The following is a 16,108-nucleotide window of genomic DNA, read 5'->3' on the forward strand; positions in this document are numbered from 1 at the left end:
GCAAACCCTAGAGAAAATTGTTCTGTATGACATTTAGCCAGAAGCATTCAGTGTTACTCATAACGTTTTTGTACTCAAACTCCTTTATGGAAGGAAACCTTGGCCCTGGTGACCTAGGGTGGATTTAACTTGTGTTGATTAGATAACATTACTCTTGGTCCTAAGAACCAATTTTACAAAGATTCTAGGTTTCAGTGGGTCATTAGAACAATGTCAGACCAGATGGATTTATTGCTTTAAGTTCACATCCAATTATTAACTGTTGACATTATCTACTATGGTGAAGAGAGGAAGAGTGCCAAACACAAGGAAAAGTTTTATTAACGAGGAGTTTCTCTCCCAGCCCTAAAGCAGCTGGCATGAGCCACCTATCATGAAGTCTTCCAGAAGCAGAAGTATTGCTAAGCTGATGGTAGCCAAAGATTTTCTTTATCTGTTACTCATGGGCATTGAAAGGCTATTGCAGTCCAAAGTCAGGAAATGATTTAATGAGGACATTAAACTTCTTTTAACTTCTCTCCTTCCTTTTTGTACACATTGTAAGCATCCTCACCTCTGGTTTTCCTTATCACATAGTTTTACCTCCATGATCTTAGTTAACTCATGTCAAAAACTTGGTATGTTCATGTGCAGTCTCTACACCTTTGTTCAAAATATGTCTTGATTCTAGCCAATTTTATGTCCCTCTGTTGCTCTGTTAATCAGAAAGCACATTTATTTCTTTTTCATGTTGCTCTACTGCCTTCTATAACCTTCACCAATCTCTAGTTTTACTTTCCTCTCTAATTCGTTCTTCACAACATCTCCAGAATAATTTTTTAAAAACTTGCTATGTTGCCATTATATTACGTATTATATTATATACCTGCATCATCTCTTGCCATTTCTCCACTCTCATACTGTAGTCCAGTCATATTCTTTTTTTCGAATGTAGTCCATGCTTACTGCATGGACTCTTCATTCTTCCACCTGGAAAAACAGCTCATTCATTATTCAGCTTAACAGGTCACTTTAGGTCACAATCCAAATTGCTCACGTCACTTCACTGCCATTGTTCCCGTAGAAAGTGTTATAATATTGTCAAAATTTATATATATGATTATTTGGTTAGTGGTGTTCTCCACAGATGACTGTAAGCTTCATGGAGACAGAGACTGGCTGCTTTGTCAGAGACTCACTGAGATAAACCCTTTAGGTCATGTAAGGATTTTGGGCTTGTCTCGTCTAAGGAACACCCAGTGGATGTTCATTGTACATTGTTGGATATATGAGTCTGGAACTCAAAAGATGGGTAGGAGATACCGTGAATTTTTATTGGTACCAGTTTGCCTTTCTTCTGACAACACTCAGCTACCAGGGGCAAGTATAGAAAAGATGGAAGGTTAGGTTCATTCAGGGTTAAGATTTTTCCAGGAAGTGTGAAGGAGGATCCTGTGGCCAGAGAAAAATAGCTCCTGTGCACTCTATGCAAAGTCAGCCCAAGATTGCTGTTCAAACTAAATTCTTTTGGTAAAATGCTGGCAATTTTCCAAAATGAGCTTTTGTTATTTCTCATGGCAGAAAAATTTACTGTGAATTCCTTACCATAAACTATAATGAGAGCTTTCTTTCATAATTATTGGAGTACTCTTAGTTCTGGGTTTTTGTTTTTTAATAAATTCTGGGAAGAAGTGCTATACGTGGAAAGATATATTTTACTTTGAATGGAAGACTAAAATTGGTTCTTACATAACTTCAGATATAGAAATGAATAAAAGATTTATCTTAGTATAGACTCTGTGGTTTATATTAGATATACAATTGATTCTTTTCTCATGAAGCACAAGCAGCAGGAGACCCAGAATATCTAGAGCAGCCATCAAGAAGTGATTTCTCAAAGCACTTGAAAGAAGAAACTATTCGAATAATTACCAAGGCATCACATGAGCATGAAGATAAAAGTCCTGAAACAGTTTTGCAGTCGGTAAGAACTTTTCTTTTGGCTCTCTGAACATAGCCATGGTCACGACATTTCCTCCAGTATAGTGGAGAGGGACCTGTCGGGATGTCAGGAGAGACGGGGCTCAGTAATGGCTCTGCCATGGGCATGATCAGTGACCATGGGCAAGTCATCTCATGCCCAGGTTGTGATTTCCTCAGCTGTGATTTTAAAGACACTTTTCTGTTAAGTTTCTGTCTTTCTGCTAGAGAATTCTAATGAATCATAATCATAGATTAAATTGACCATTTGATTTGGAACTTAGAGAAGTGTAAAATTTAGCAGTATTTCTCCTGTCTCTCACCCATTCCTCCATCTGTAATCTGATTACACTGGAATAGTTGAGAATTTAAGATGTAATTGTCATAATTTCATGAAATGTGTTTAACAATAAAACTACTAGATACTGTAGATTACAGTATTATTTAAAACTACTAGATACTGTAGATTAGAGTATTATTAGAAGGATAAGTATGACGTTGCAAAACTGTTTATGAATATTTTAAGAACGTCCTATGCAAAAACGTCATTAGGCTACTCTATGGTAGTTTGCAAATACATCTTTTTATAACAGTAAATTGAGCATGTTGGTGTTATACTGTGTTATCAGTGAATATGACATTCTGAGAGAAGCTATTTCAAGAATTTGTTACTACTAAACCTTTTAGTTCCTGTAATCATTTATCTTTTATTAGTGAGCATAAACAGCTCTAATGCAGATTTTATGGTAGCTCCTTTTAATATTTGAAGATTCCCCTTGACAACTAAAAAGAGTACGACATATCATAATTTTACAACACGTAATTTTCTGCTTAGTAAGTGAATTCAGTGCCAGCAATAACCTGCTAATTGCAATGAGGCCTTAAATATATAATAAGACTTCCTTTAGCCAAAACGTTCAAGAGATATGGTACTCTGTTAATTTTGTTTTGATGAACTAAATAACAATACAAATTATTTTTTGTTTGAACAATTTTGAAAATGTATTAATATATCATCTTATTAAAATGTGTTAATTTAAAGAGATATTTGATGATTCCAAATTTTGCGAATGCCTTAGAAGCTTTAAATGAATTTGATATGAACATCACTAACTCTAAAGCTTTTCCTGGAAAATGCTTTGTTTAGTGGATCTGGGATGTCTGCTTCTTGGGTGATGGTAAGAGGAAAACCTAGGGAAGGAGAAAGAACAGAGGAGTAGGTACAAGGGGAAATAGTTTTGTCTGACAAAAACTGCATTTGCAAGGCCTCTGCTAATTAGAACTTTTACTTGTTAAAGGCCTGAATTATGATTAATGAGTGTCACTTTTTAAGCTGGTATTAGAAAACCAAAAGCATTACTTAGCTTAATGTAGAATCCTGATTTTAAGTTTGGAAAATCATATGGAATTTAAATTTGCAGAAGTCAGCTAAATTTTGATTGCTCAGCTTCATAATATGGATATCGTCTTATAAGGTAGCAACCTACTACCTCATCTTTACTTCAGAAAGGAGGATGGCAGGGAGACTATATGATAGACAGATACACTATTTGTCTGTTCATTTAATTGTTTTCCGGAGTGGCATCAACAGTTAGCCCCATTGCACATGTAAATCCGGAAGCAAGTCTAAGAATTCGTTAACCGTGGCTTGATCTTACAGTCAGTTGCTTAGCATCATAGTAACTACTTCATAGCAGTTTTTTTCATTTAAACTTAGCGTACACTAGAAGCTAAATTGCACAGGTGAAAAGTATCTTCAGACTTTGGGATTAAACATTCTGGATTTTGGAATATTAGTTTTATTTATTATGAATGCAACCTTGAATAAATTGCTTAATTTCTCCAGATAGACCTCAGTCTTCTTTTCCATAAAGTGAAGGTACTTGTAGGATTAGTCAAGAGCATTATTTGTAAGTGCCTGGCATGGCATGTAATAGGCACTGAGTAACTGTTGGTTTCCTTCTGTTACATCAGTCCTAACCGCTTTTCAAATATGCAATATATTAAAATCAACTTCAGTATAAGAAAAATTTCCTGGAAAGCGTAGAATCATGGAAATTAGAGAAAGTCTTCAAGTGTTAAGGCATCCTGCTTTTTAGAAAAATGTCTTTAATTTTAAATGGAATACTTAGGATATTTTCAATATAGAAGAGTAGACCCTGAGAAAAAGTCATGCATAGTCCCGCTCACTACTCAAAGTTAATTATTGTAAATATGTTGTTATTTTTTTCACTCTTATTTTAATATGTAGATTTGGGATTTATTTTTATAGTTGAGTTGCATACAAAATTTTGTCTTGCCTTCTTTTAATCACTTACCTTTTATAACCATTTCCCCATGTTATAAACTCAGTGAAAACATTTAGTGGCTGAGTATTATTCCATTAAATAATTAACTTCTTGTTTATGTATCTCCTACCCCATTGTATATTTGTTTCTACTTCTACATTATAAATAGGCTGCTAGAAATGAAAACTTTTTTCATATTTCAGGTTATTTCCTTAGAATAGATTTCCCATGGTTGAATTACTAGGTTAAAAGGTAAAGGCACATTAATGTGGCCGTGGACTTAGATAGCTTTTTTGTCACCCTTCTTATGAGACCACTTTTTAAAAAGTCATAATTAATGGATTTCAGGTAAGTCATAAAAATCTTTGTATTTTAATTATTTTTGCAGCATATTAACTGAGAAACTTATTTTTAACTCTTTTCAAGTTTGGCCTTTGTTAATGTGTTCATATAAGACCTGAAAACAATAGAAAAAGATAAATAAACATATATTTTACTCTAGTGAGCCCTTAAATTCTTTACATGGAAAATTTTTATGGTACGTTGGGATATCTAAATTTGGTGAATGATACTACAGAATTATTATATGTAGCAAAGTTTCTTCCCCTTTTCAGCTTTTACCCATGTATTTAATCAGCATTATGCTGTTGAAACTCTTCAATAGTAACTGAAAAGGTTTATAAAACATTTATGTTCCGTAAGTGCAATTTTTTTCCCCCAGAGGGAATCTGTTTTGTAAGGATTGATATTCTAAGTAATAACCATTTGCTTTAAATTTATATTTTCTTTTCCTAAGATAGAATTGTTTTGGATTGGTTTGCTAGTGAGAAATCATCACCACAAACTCCAAACAGATTTCTGAATTTACCTGTTTATATTTCACTCTTGTGTACAGAGACCTACCACAGTTCTTCTCTTATATGCTAGAAAGATTAAAAATCCTTAATTAAATGTCATGGACCAAGCACAGCTTTGTAGAATGTGTGTGATAGTAGTATTAGGTTAAAATTATTCAAATGTAAACCATTTAAAGTAGCTCAACAAAGTAGTATAATGACTCATAGCTGTCATTTTATAGAACAGCTGTTACATATCAGGTGTTGGCTTAGCTGCATATTATTTCTCATGATCATGATACCTGTTCAGGCTGATCATTTCCCGTTGAAAAGTTGTGGATTTTGATAAATTAAGGGTAAGTTGTGGATTTTGATATATGTGTGTGTATATATATATATGTGTACATATATATGTATATATGTGTGTATATATATGTGTACATATATATGTATATATGTGTGTATATATATGTGTACATATATATGTATATATATTATATATATATATTTTTTTTTTTTTTTGAGACACAGTCTTACTCTGTAACCCAGGCTGGAGTGCAGTGATGCAGTCTCAGCTCTCTGCAACCTCCACCTCCCACGTTCAAGCAATTCTCATGCCTCAGCTTCCCAAGTAGCTGGGATTACAGGCATGTGCCACCATGCCTGGCTAATCTTTGTATATTTAGTAGCAACGGATTTCGCCATGTTGGCTAGGCTGGTCTCCAGCTACTGACCTCAACTGATACGCCCATCTTGACCTCCCAAACTGCTGGGATTATAGGTCTAAGCTACCACGCCATGCCAGAAATAGCGTTTATTTTAAAAGGGGCAGTACCAGTTGCAGCTATTGGTTTTGTTTTATTGTACAGTTAAACTCTTTTTCTATATATGCTTCCAGGAAGCCAGGAAATGTTCACATTGCTAAAATTTACCCATATTTCTAATGGAAATAAAACCTCTTTAATTGCTGTTATAAAAATGTTTTTTGTAATATCAAAACAAAAGTTTATCTTTGTTTATGAAAACTTATGCAATTCAGTTACTTAAGTTGCTTTCAAGCACCTTCAGTACTTTTGGCTTTTTTAATAGGTAAATAGTGGATATGCTAGTTATAAATATGTTGAATAAGATAAATAAGTATGTAAAAATCTGTATGGTATTTTGAATGAATCATGTTAGTGTCATAAAGTTTTGAATGAAATTTTCTGAATTTTACACTGACTTCTGTATTAGTGTAGATTACTGAAATACATAGACTTTGTTAACAATAAAAAGAAAAAAAAAGGAATAAATCTGATTGAGTTGTTAAAAATGGGTATCAGCTTCCAACAGCTTTTTCTTATTTTCAGCAGGTGTTTGTTGAACACTTAAGATATAAATATACTGGAGCCTCATAGGCTGCATATAATAAGTTAAACAAAATAGAATATGGATATTAACTGGATACACAATTGATTACCAAAAAGAATAGAAGGATAAAATTATAAGGAAAAAAACCCCACAAATTCTGATGAGTTTAGAGGAGGTCATATCTTATTTTGGTTGAGATATCAAGAAAGGTTTTTGGGAGCTATTGGACTTTTTAAAAAATTGTCAGCTATACAAACAATAATAGAAAATACAGCTCCACTATATTTTATCTTAAGTACTTAAAGTTCTAAATACTTTCAGGGAAAAATGTAATGATATTGGTAATACCCAGTTCGAGGACGTAAAGGGAAAACTGCAGATTTTGTATTACTACTTGATGAATGCATCTGCTTCTGATGTTCAGTTTTAAGTGGTTTCATTTGATACCAAGTCAATGCAGGTATTTTTAAAAGATATAAGAGTATGTGCTTAAACAGTTTAATAGTGCATGTGCATTGGAACTTTTAAAAATAAGTGGTATGGATACAGGGCTGCTGCTTAGGGATGTGCAGGTTATACAGTTGTGCAAGGATGCCATTGTTCTCCACTGTTCTCTTTTCTAATGTTTATATTAATGATTTCCTTCTGCAGAAACCTGAAAATACTACAAGCCAACCACTTTCTAATCAGCGAGTTGTAGAGGTGGCGATCCCTCATGTAGGGAAATTTATGATTGAATCAAAGGAGGGGGGGTATGATGACGAGGTACCTTTTACAGCCCTCTGCACCATTGCTACTTAACTTTTGCTATTTAATACAAATACTTTGGGCATGCCTGCACCCTCATACTTAATGTCTATTGCCACATAACATACAGCTTTGCCCCCTCATAGTCCAAAATTACTTTACCAATTATTAACAGAACTTTGAATTTCAAATGAAAATTTAAGTAGAAAACTTATGGAATTTGTCAAAAGAATTTTCTGTTTCTGGAGTTAATTCTTTTATGCAGAAATAGTACCAGTTTACTTTCAGGTTGACAGATTACAATAAGAGTTGTTTAATTAGTACAAAAATTTTTTGCATTTAAAAATAATTTTTTATATTCCATTCCTGTTTTACTGGAATTACTTATAATACTTCTCCCGCTATCTCCTGCCAGAAAATCCCACAGCATGATTGCAGGGTGGATAATTGATATTTTTGCTTCTACAGCCTCTCCATGTGACTGTGAGTGGAGTAAGTCATCAACATTACTGAGTGCCTACTGTTAATAGGACCTCTATCTTTATTCTTATCTCTTCACTGTTAATTCTCATTTACTTAGTTTTCCAACAGTATGGAGGCATTTTTGTTTTTCATGATTTAGTTCTTTGGAATCCAGATGAAAATGATCTATTGTCTTATTCTATCAGATTATTTTCTCCCCTTTTCCACTTTTCTCTTGAGACGCTTAATATTACTCTTTTTGAGAAACGGCCAGTAAAGATGTTTTTGAACAGGAACACAGAGAAGGCCATAACTATTGGGAAGTGGGGGAGGGGGTGATTTGGAAAAACGCTTGTTGGATTCTAGTTTTTATGGGTTTGGATGAGAATTGCATTTATGTTAGTTTTTTTCACGTAACTTTTTTTCTGACTTACTCCAATGTTACTATCATGCTAGCGTTAATCACCAAAGTCAGAAATGTCATAAAGACATATCACTGTACCAGTGTAAGAAATCACACGCCATAAAGAGAATAAACAGATTTGTGAGATAAACTGGTCAGAGAGTGTTCTCAAGCAGATGTTAGATATATTGCAATTCTCAGCGTATAATCCAAAGTAAATACAATGAGTAATAGGTTCAGTGAATCAGAGGTGACGGATGCAATCTCTTGATTACTATAAGATAGCTTCATAGGGCCTTCAGTAATTTCACTTTGCAGATATTTTAAAATGTAAACAAATAAAAATAATAAGCTGTTATGAAAACAAAAAAATGCTTAAGTATTTAGTACTTAATGGCTCTACATTGTTCTAGTTAACTATTTTATAAACATGCTGGCTCTTGAAAATTATGGAATCTGGCATGTTTTTAATAAACCTATCCATTTATTGATTAAGCAGTTAAGTACTTTAGGATGTGCCCTCATTTAAAAAAGTTGAATTGTGATTAATCATTTAACACTATCTTTTGTGCAAGTGCTTATGCTATTGACAGAGTTGTGTGTTTTGTCGTTTTTTAAAATTTATTGCAGTGACAGTTTAACAGTGCATGTGCATTGGAACTTTAAAAAATGAGTTGTTATGGATACAAGGCTGCTGTTCAGGGATGTGCAGGTTGTACAGTCCTGCAAGAATGACTAGACAAGGGGCAGAAATGGGAAGCAAATTGAGTTCATGCTGAGCTCTCTGAGGCTTGAGGAAGAGGTACCTTTTTTAATTGGTAAAAAGGGATGTTGCTTTTTCTAAATAGTTCACTTAGAGGATAGCACATTTTTCTAATTTGTCTAGAAGGAGGGTGCCTTTTTCAAATTCTCCAATTCAGAGAGGATGCCTTTTTGCAGTTTGCACAAAGGCTCCGTATAAGCCAGCTGTGCCCTGTATGGATGATCTTAAAAGGTGCTTACATGCATATTGGATTAAATTTGGTATTAAAAATGCAACATTTGATTTATAAATATGGAAAACAAAGGAGTTTCAGCTTGCATGTAAATAAGTTATTTTAGATTAAAAACCTTTTTTTAATGTTAACTATCTTCTGTGGCAGATCATGATGACACCGAACATGCAAGGTATTATCATGGCGATAGGTAAATCCAGGAGTGTATATGACAGGTGTGGCCCTGAAGCAGGGTTCTTTAAGGTACAATGAACATTTTCATTTTCGTGTCTTTTCTTCGTCAAAATTAAACTTCTTAAAATATTTTATTTCTTTGAATTCAGTTTGGGTTTCTGTATAATTTCTCTTTTCGTATCTTAGTTATGGCCACCAGATATCCTAGGGTTTTATTTTATGTATTAACCTAATACTGATTGTTTTTCTCTTAATCCAGGTAATTCAAGAAAAAAATCTTTTTATTTGAGTTTGAGTCACTCTAATAGTGTGCTTTTGATTTGTCAGCAGAAATTTGAATTGTATTTTTTATTTGAAGGGAATGAGGACATTGATGAACAATAATAAGAACTGAGTAAATTGCCTCTGATAATAGTTTATTTTATCTTCATTGTTCATATTATTGGTCAATATCATAATATTCTTTAATTTTATTATCATTAGGTACTAAATTGCTTTTTTGTTTATAAAGTGATTTATTTATTATATTATTTTTGTTATGTTTCCCCATAATTAATTTTTGATAACCTAGTCAGTTCAAGACATGTGAGAACATCAAGCTGAACACTATTCGATGATTTACCCATGTCTTTTTCCCTCTAATATCAGAGCTTTACAATGTTTTGATTACAATTTTTTCCTTTTACAGATTTGAAAGATGAAAATACCATGTATGTTTTGTCATTTTATTTACATTAATCGAAAATCTTCAAGTGTTTTTTTTTCGCTCTTTTCAAACTCTTCTTAGTGGTTTTAAAAAGCAGCTTTTTTGAGGTCTGGTTTGCTACAGTGAACTATGTATTTCTTTCTTTTTGACATTAAAAATCCAACATTTTTCATTTTCTCTATTTTGCCATTATCCGACTTGGTCTTTCAAAAACTGGTTCTTTTTTCACTGTTTCTTTCAGTATACAGTACAAAACAAAAGGCTTGTACATAGTAGTAGACCTATCAATAAGCATTTTTGAGTTTGCTAAGATTAGGGTGACTAACTCTCCTGATGATGCCCAGGACTGAGGGATTTCCTGGACTACAGGATTTAAAGTACTAAACTGGGAAAGTTCTAAGCAAACTGGTTCCAGGACAAGTTGATCACCCTATTATGATCCCATAAGAAAGGCTTTAAATCTACTTCTAAAAAAAGAAGAAAAACGTATTTTTTATAGTTTCCTATTTTAATACATTTTTTATAGTTTCTAGTTTTCTAACTGGCTTCCTAATTTTTACAATTAGAAATTCCTTCTTATGCCCAGATAGTCTACATTTTCTTTTCTTAAAAAAGCACTGAATATATGTCCTCTAAAGTATTTATTTCTTGTGGAAAAGTTATTTATGATTTACAGTGCCGTTGTCATTTCTGGCCAGGTTGGGTCTTTTTATGTTGAATTGCAAATCTCATTTTTATTAAGTTAATATCTGCATATAAAGAATCACCTAATTGTATATATTACAACAGTTAGTAAGCCCCCAGTGGATAATGACTTTCAGTTATTTAATCTGTTTGGCATTAATTCATATCTTTAAATAGAATATTTGGGTTTTTTATTCACAGTTTACACATTACCTGTTGAATTTGCTTCTATGGAATATGAATGATGAGCTCTCTTTCTTTTCCTGCTTCGCATACATACACTGAGAGACACAGCTCCCATCCCCCATACACACACACACACACACACACGTAAAATCTTGTAATTTTGATTATATCAGAATTCTGCATTTGTAATATTACTATGTATGCTATATGTGATTGAGTTATATTATAAATATTACTACTTTCTGTTTTTCCCTTAACTTTTGTTTTCCTTAAACTTAGTTGTTTTGTTTTTTGGTTTGCTTAGTTTATGTGTATTACTGATTTAGTTCAAAGCTGTCCACTGCTTGTTTAAATCTCCTCTCATTCTGCCTTTACCAGTTTTATCTTCTTGGGACATCTGTTCTGGAGCTTTATGACCTGCCCCAATCTGTATTGGTTTTTCTTTTCTCCTGATCCATAACTAGTAACTTGATATCTCCTTTCACCATCATTCTGGTGATTCCCTTTGCATCCTTTCCTTTGTGTATTTTCTGTATTTCATATATTTTTCTTTATTGGTTTGCTCTGTGATTTTGATAGTACAGCAAGAAAGCATGGGCAAGAATCAAGTTTGTGGAAGAGGGACAGAGCATTTTCTTAAATAAGTTATGTTATATTGCAACTCTCAGCGCATAATCTAAATAAATACTGTGGTTAATAAACTTCAGTGAATCTGAGGTAAAAGTTTTCAAGTTGCTTTGGAGATTTTTGAGTCGAGTTTGACGTTTTACTCATAGCGTAAGGAAATTGTGCTCTTTGTCAGATGTTAAAAATAATTACTACAGAATTTCTGTTTCACTAACCATTCTCCTTACTGTCATCATACTCCCTTTCTTGCTTTTTTTTTCTGCTGGAAAAACACAAGAATAGCGGGAATGTACATTAGGAAGGAAGTAGTTTATATGTTGATATTAGCAGCCAGACTGCCTGGGCCGACTGCTTTGTAGCTTTGGTTTTGGGCAAATTATTCAATCTTTGTATCTCAGTTTCCCGAGGTGTTAAATAACTATTTATTTTATTGAGTCATTGTGAGCTTTAAATAAATTCTATCAATGTTATGCTTTTAAACTAGTATCTGGTTGATAGTAAATGCTCAGAATTTAGCTGTTATTGTTGTTAGTATTATCACAAAGCTTATCTTATGTGTCCAGTTCTGGTCCACATATAGTCGGAGATGAAAAATGAGAAAAATGAATGTGCCATATCTGTGTCAAGGACCTTTATTTGCTAATATAATTTTTTAACTCATTTGTTAGAAATTGTCAGTACCATTTTGGAGTAACAAAATTAACAGTTTCATTTGGCTTAACCTAATAATTACTATCATAAAACCCTCTTTCTACCTTTTTATGTCTTTAGTGTGTGTATATGTTTATAAAATTTCTGAAGTTTGTGTACATTTTCACCCATCTGTGATTGAGTAATATATGAGTGTAACCCCTCTATGTAAACATACATCAAGTTGTTTCTAATTAATGCATGTTTTTGGTAAAGGTAGAAGCATTTGGACAACTCTAGCTGATAATATGTCGCCTTAAAAATTTTTTCGTATAAAAAATGAAAGTAATATATACAAAATGCAGTTGTATTCAGTAATATAGAGGTGTCTAAAATAAAACTAACAATGACAGTCTCTGCCACTGCCATGGCCCTATTGTAACCATTCTTAGCACTGTGTATCTTGTTTTTTTCTTTTTGTTTATAACAATGCACATATACAGAGACTTAAAATTTTTTTAATGTAGATTTTACTGTTCATAATATTTTGTAACTTATATCACTCAGAAATCTATTGTGGGCTTAAAGTTTAGACAATGTCACATTATCTTTACTAGCTGTCTGCGTACACACATACACATGTGTACACGTGTGTGTACACACACATACACACTCATGTACACACACGTACATGCACACATGTGTACACATGCACACACATGTACACACACGTGCACACGTGTACACACACACAGTATTCCATGCTATAGATGTATTCTCATTTCTTGTATCTTACCCTCTTTATGGACATGTGTCCTATATTTTCTCCCAGTCTACCGTTTCTATTTGAATTAGAGTACCTTTTTTCTTAAACAGGTTTTAAAATAGTATGTTCATTTTCCTACTTTATGGATTTTTTTGCCATATTAAAAGATCTACTCTTACCCAAAGTTATATAAATTTTCCCACTATTTACTTAAAATACTTTTCTTAGTAAATTTTTATTTTGTAAACTCAAATGCTTACTGTTTAACTCATTAGCATTTTATTTGGGCTTTCTGCATTCTGTGTTAAATGAATTTGGTGTTTTTCTTTTTTGTGCTGTCTTCATCAAGTTTGCAATTAGGGTTATGTTAGCTTTGGTAAATGAGTTTGAGAGCTTTCCTGTTTTTATAATACTTCACCGTGTTAGCGTTGGAATGATCTGTTCTGTTAGTTAGAACTCACTCGTAAGATCATACGAGCCTAGCGCCTTCTTGCGGGGTAGATCTTTGAACACTTTTTTTTTGGTTCATTCCGTGGTTATTGGCATGTTTAAATATGCTACCTTTTTTTGATTGATTCTAATCATCATCAACATTCAGTATTAATTCATAAAATATGTACACACCATAGAATCTAACATATGGTTGCTGCTTCTTTCTGTTTCCCCTCAATTAGATATAGTATTTTTAAATTTTTGTTCTTTTTTGTGCTTAGTGTATTATAAATTGAGGGAAAAGTTGTTTGTTTTGTTTTGTTTTGTTTGAGGCAAAGTCTCACTCTGTCGCCCAGGCTGGAGTGCAGTGGCGCGATCTTGGCTCACTGCAACCTCCGCCTCCCAGGTTCAGGCAATTCTCCTGCCTCAGTTTCCTGAGTAGCTGAGACTACAGGGGCCTGCCACCACGCCCAGCTAATTTTTGTATTTTTAGTAGAGACAAGGTTTCACCATATTGGCCAGGCTGGCCTCAAACTCCTGACCTTGTGATCTGCCCTCCTTGGCCTCCCAAAATACTGGGATTACAGGTGTGAGCCACCACACCTGGCCGTGTTTTTGTTTTTTTTTAATACCTCTTCTGTCCTGCCATGTCCTGAAAAAATCTTGGTCGGGTCTATTTTACATTAGCTTTTTGGCTATGAAAGAAAGCTTTTTAACTCTGTGGCTGTTTAGGTACTTCTGAATATGAATTTCCTTATGTATTATGATTAGACCAACTTTTTAATACTCTAAATGTTTGCTAGAGATAAGAATAGTGATGCCACTATCAGCCTTGTTATAAGAAACTTAGGTCTGAGTAAGTGGACTTGCTAAAGTTTAACCTCTGAATTAGGAAGTTACCAACCCAGTCATAGGAACTCTTTCAACCACAGGCCATCATCCCACATGAACGTCTACCCTGTAAGAATGCAGTATGAAAAAGTTAATACGCAAAGTTGATCTGGAAAAAAAATGCAAGAGGATGAGACTGGGCTACACTACACTAACTTGAGTCCTTCTTCAAACTGACTTTAATGGTTAAGACTAGTTTCTACTATAGAAAATACCCAAATAACAGTGGCTTACAGAGAGAAGATTCTGTTGTGTAAAAATGAAATTCAGAGGAAAGCAATACAAAGTTACTATGATAAGCAAAAATAAAAGCCAGAAGATAAAAACAAAATATTTTCAAAGTACTCGTTGCTTGTATGTATGTGTAGAGGTGGGAGGGTCATATTATAATTATAATTATGGGATTAGTGTAAGTTTTTTCATTTATTTTAAAAGACATTAAAATTTCTTTTTTTGTAAATATTTTGTCGGTATCAAAGTACCCTTAGGGTTTTATTGAAGTAATACTTTTGTATTATAAAAATTTTTTCTTAGTAGTTGTTTCATTGCTTCATAATAATGGTGTCCCTACTTGATGTAACTTTATCACCCTTTTTTGCTTCTGAAATGTCTCTTAATCACTTTGTTTATTCAATAGATACAAAAATGTTTATTAGAATATAAAACATGCTGAAAAGTACAACTCAGTGAATTTTTTTTTTTTGAGTGATACTTTCCTTATTTACATGGCCTTTTAAGGAATGTGAAGGGGAAGAAATATTTATCGACATGGTATTAATGAAATCTTGTTCCCTAAAGGTATACGCAGGCCTAAATCATTAATGCAAAAAATATACTTCTCCATGCATCTTGTTAAATTCAAGTCAGCGGTCCAACATTTCCATGCTTAGCCAAAGAAGACTCTTTTCCTCTTGGTTGTGTACATTTGTAGCCTGAGTTTTAAGTGCCACATCTTTCAAGTCAGTTACACATCCTGCCTTTAGGCTCTCAGACTTGTACTTCCAACTCTGGGTTATCACAGTGTGTGTTTACCCATGTGACCACCAGCTAGGCCAAGAGGTAGAACATCAGGAATACTCCAGAAGTACCTTTTTTCCACCTTCCCATCACTACAGTCTGTCCATACCCAAAAGTAGCCATTATCTGGACTTCTAACAACATACGTTAGTTTTCTTGTTGGCCTTTATACGCTTGGCATCTTTTACTCTAGGTCCTTTTTTGTCTGACTGCTTTTACTCAGCAGTGTGTTTGGAGCTTCATCCATGTTATGCAGTTGTCATTTCTTCCCTCTCATGGTATTCTATTGTATGACTATAATTTTTTTCTATCCTTCTGTTGATGGACATACTAAAAAGGTATTGCCTGTTTATATGCAGGGCATTGTCCTAAATCCAGGGATGTAGCTGGGATAATGATGGACTGAGTTCCTACCTTAATGAACCTCATTTTCTGCTAGGGAAAGAAACATTAATTAGAGTTATTAGTATGATAAAGAACCAGTTTAATGTGGAAAAAGAACATAAAATGAGAAAACAGAGCTAGTACCTAGAGGGCTTCTTAGAAAAAGTGATGTGTAAACTAGTAATACATAATCCAAAATGTAGAATGTAAGTGTTTTTCTCTCACTTCCTAATTCTCACTCCACAGTGAGCATCTATTCATTGTTTCTTGTATATCCTAGAGAGATAGTTGAGACTGGCTTACATTCAGGCATTCGTCCTGTATTTATAATTTAAATAAAAGTAGAAGTATACTCTTTCTATTTGCTTCTTTTTCTTATTTTTCATGTATATGTAATTATTCATATCAGGATTTGTAGATTTATCTCGGTGTTTTTCCTTTGTTTCCTAGAGTTTATCAAAATTTATTTAAATATTCTCCTAGAATAGGGTATTCATGTTACAACAAATCTGAAGAAAGTTAATACATTTGCACCCACCATAGAGGCTGATGGGAGCAATATGTCAGCACA

General features: G+C 33.5%; 1 protein-coding gene across 6 annotated transcripts in view; it reads left to right on the plus strand.

Annotated features, from left to right (window-relative positions):
• The window catches only part of USP25 (ubiquitin specific peptidase 25), a 153,789-nt gene that overhangs the window by 114,983 nt on the left and 22,698 nt on the right, over positions 1 to 16,108 (plus strand). For 4 of the 6 annotated variants that reach the window (XM_063659642.1, XM_063659643.1, XM_063659645.1 and 1 more), the window contains one exon: positions 1,821 to 1,963. In XM_063659642.1, coding sequence (XP_063515712.1) covers positions 1,821 to 1,963 — 143 coding nt within the window. Of the gene's footprint in view, positions 1 to 1,820; positions 1,964 to 9,187; positions 9,284 to 16,108 lie in introns of all 6 variants that reach the window. The other 2 variants (XM_063659641.1, XM_063659644.1) reach the window with 1 other exon arrangement.

Source organism: Pongo pygmaeus, chromosome 22 (assembly GCF_028885625.2).
Source record: "Pongo pygmaeus isolate AG05252 chromosome 22, NHGRI_mPonPyg2-v2.0_pri, whole genome shotgun sequence".
NCBI classification, from domain to species: domain Eukaryota; kingdom Metazoa; phylum Chordata; class Mammalia; order Primates; family Hominidae; genus Pongo; species Pongo pygmaeus.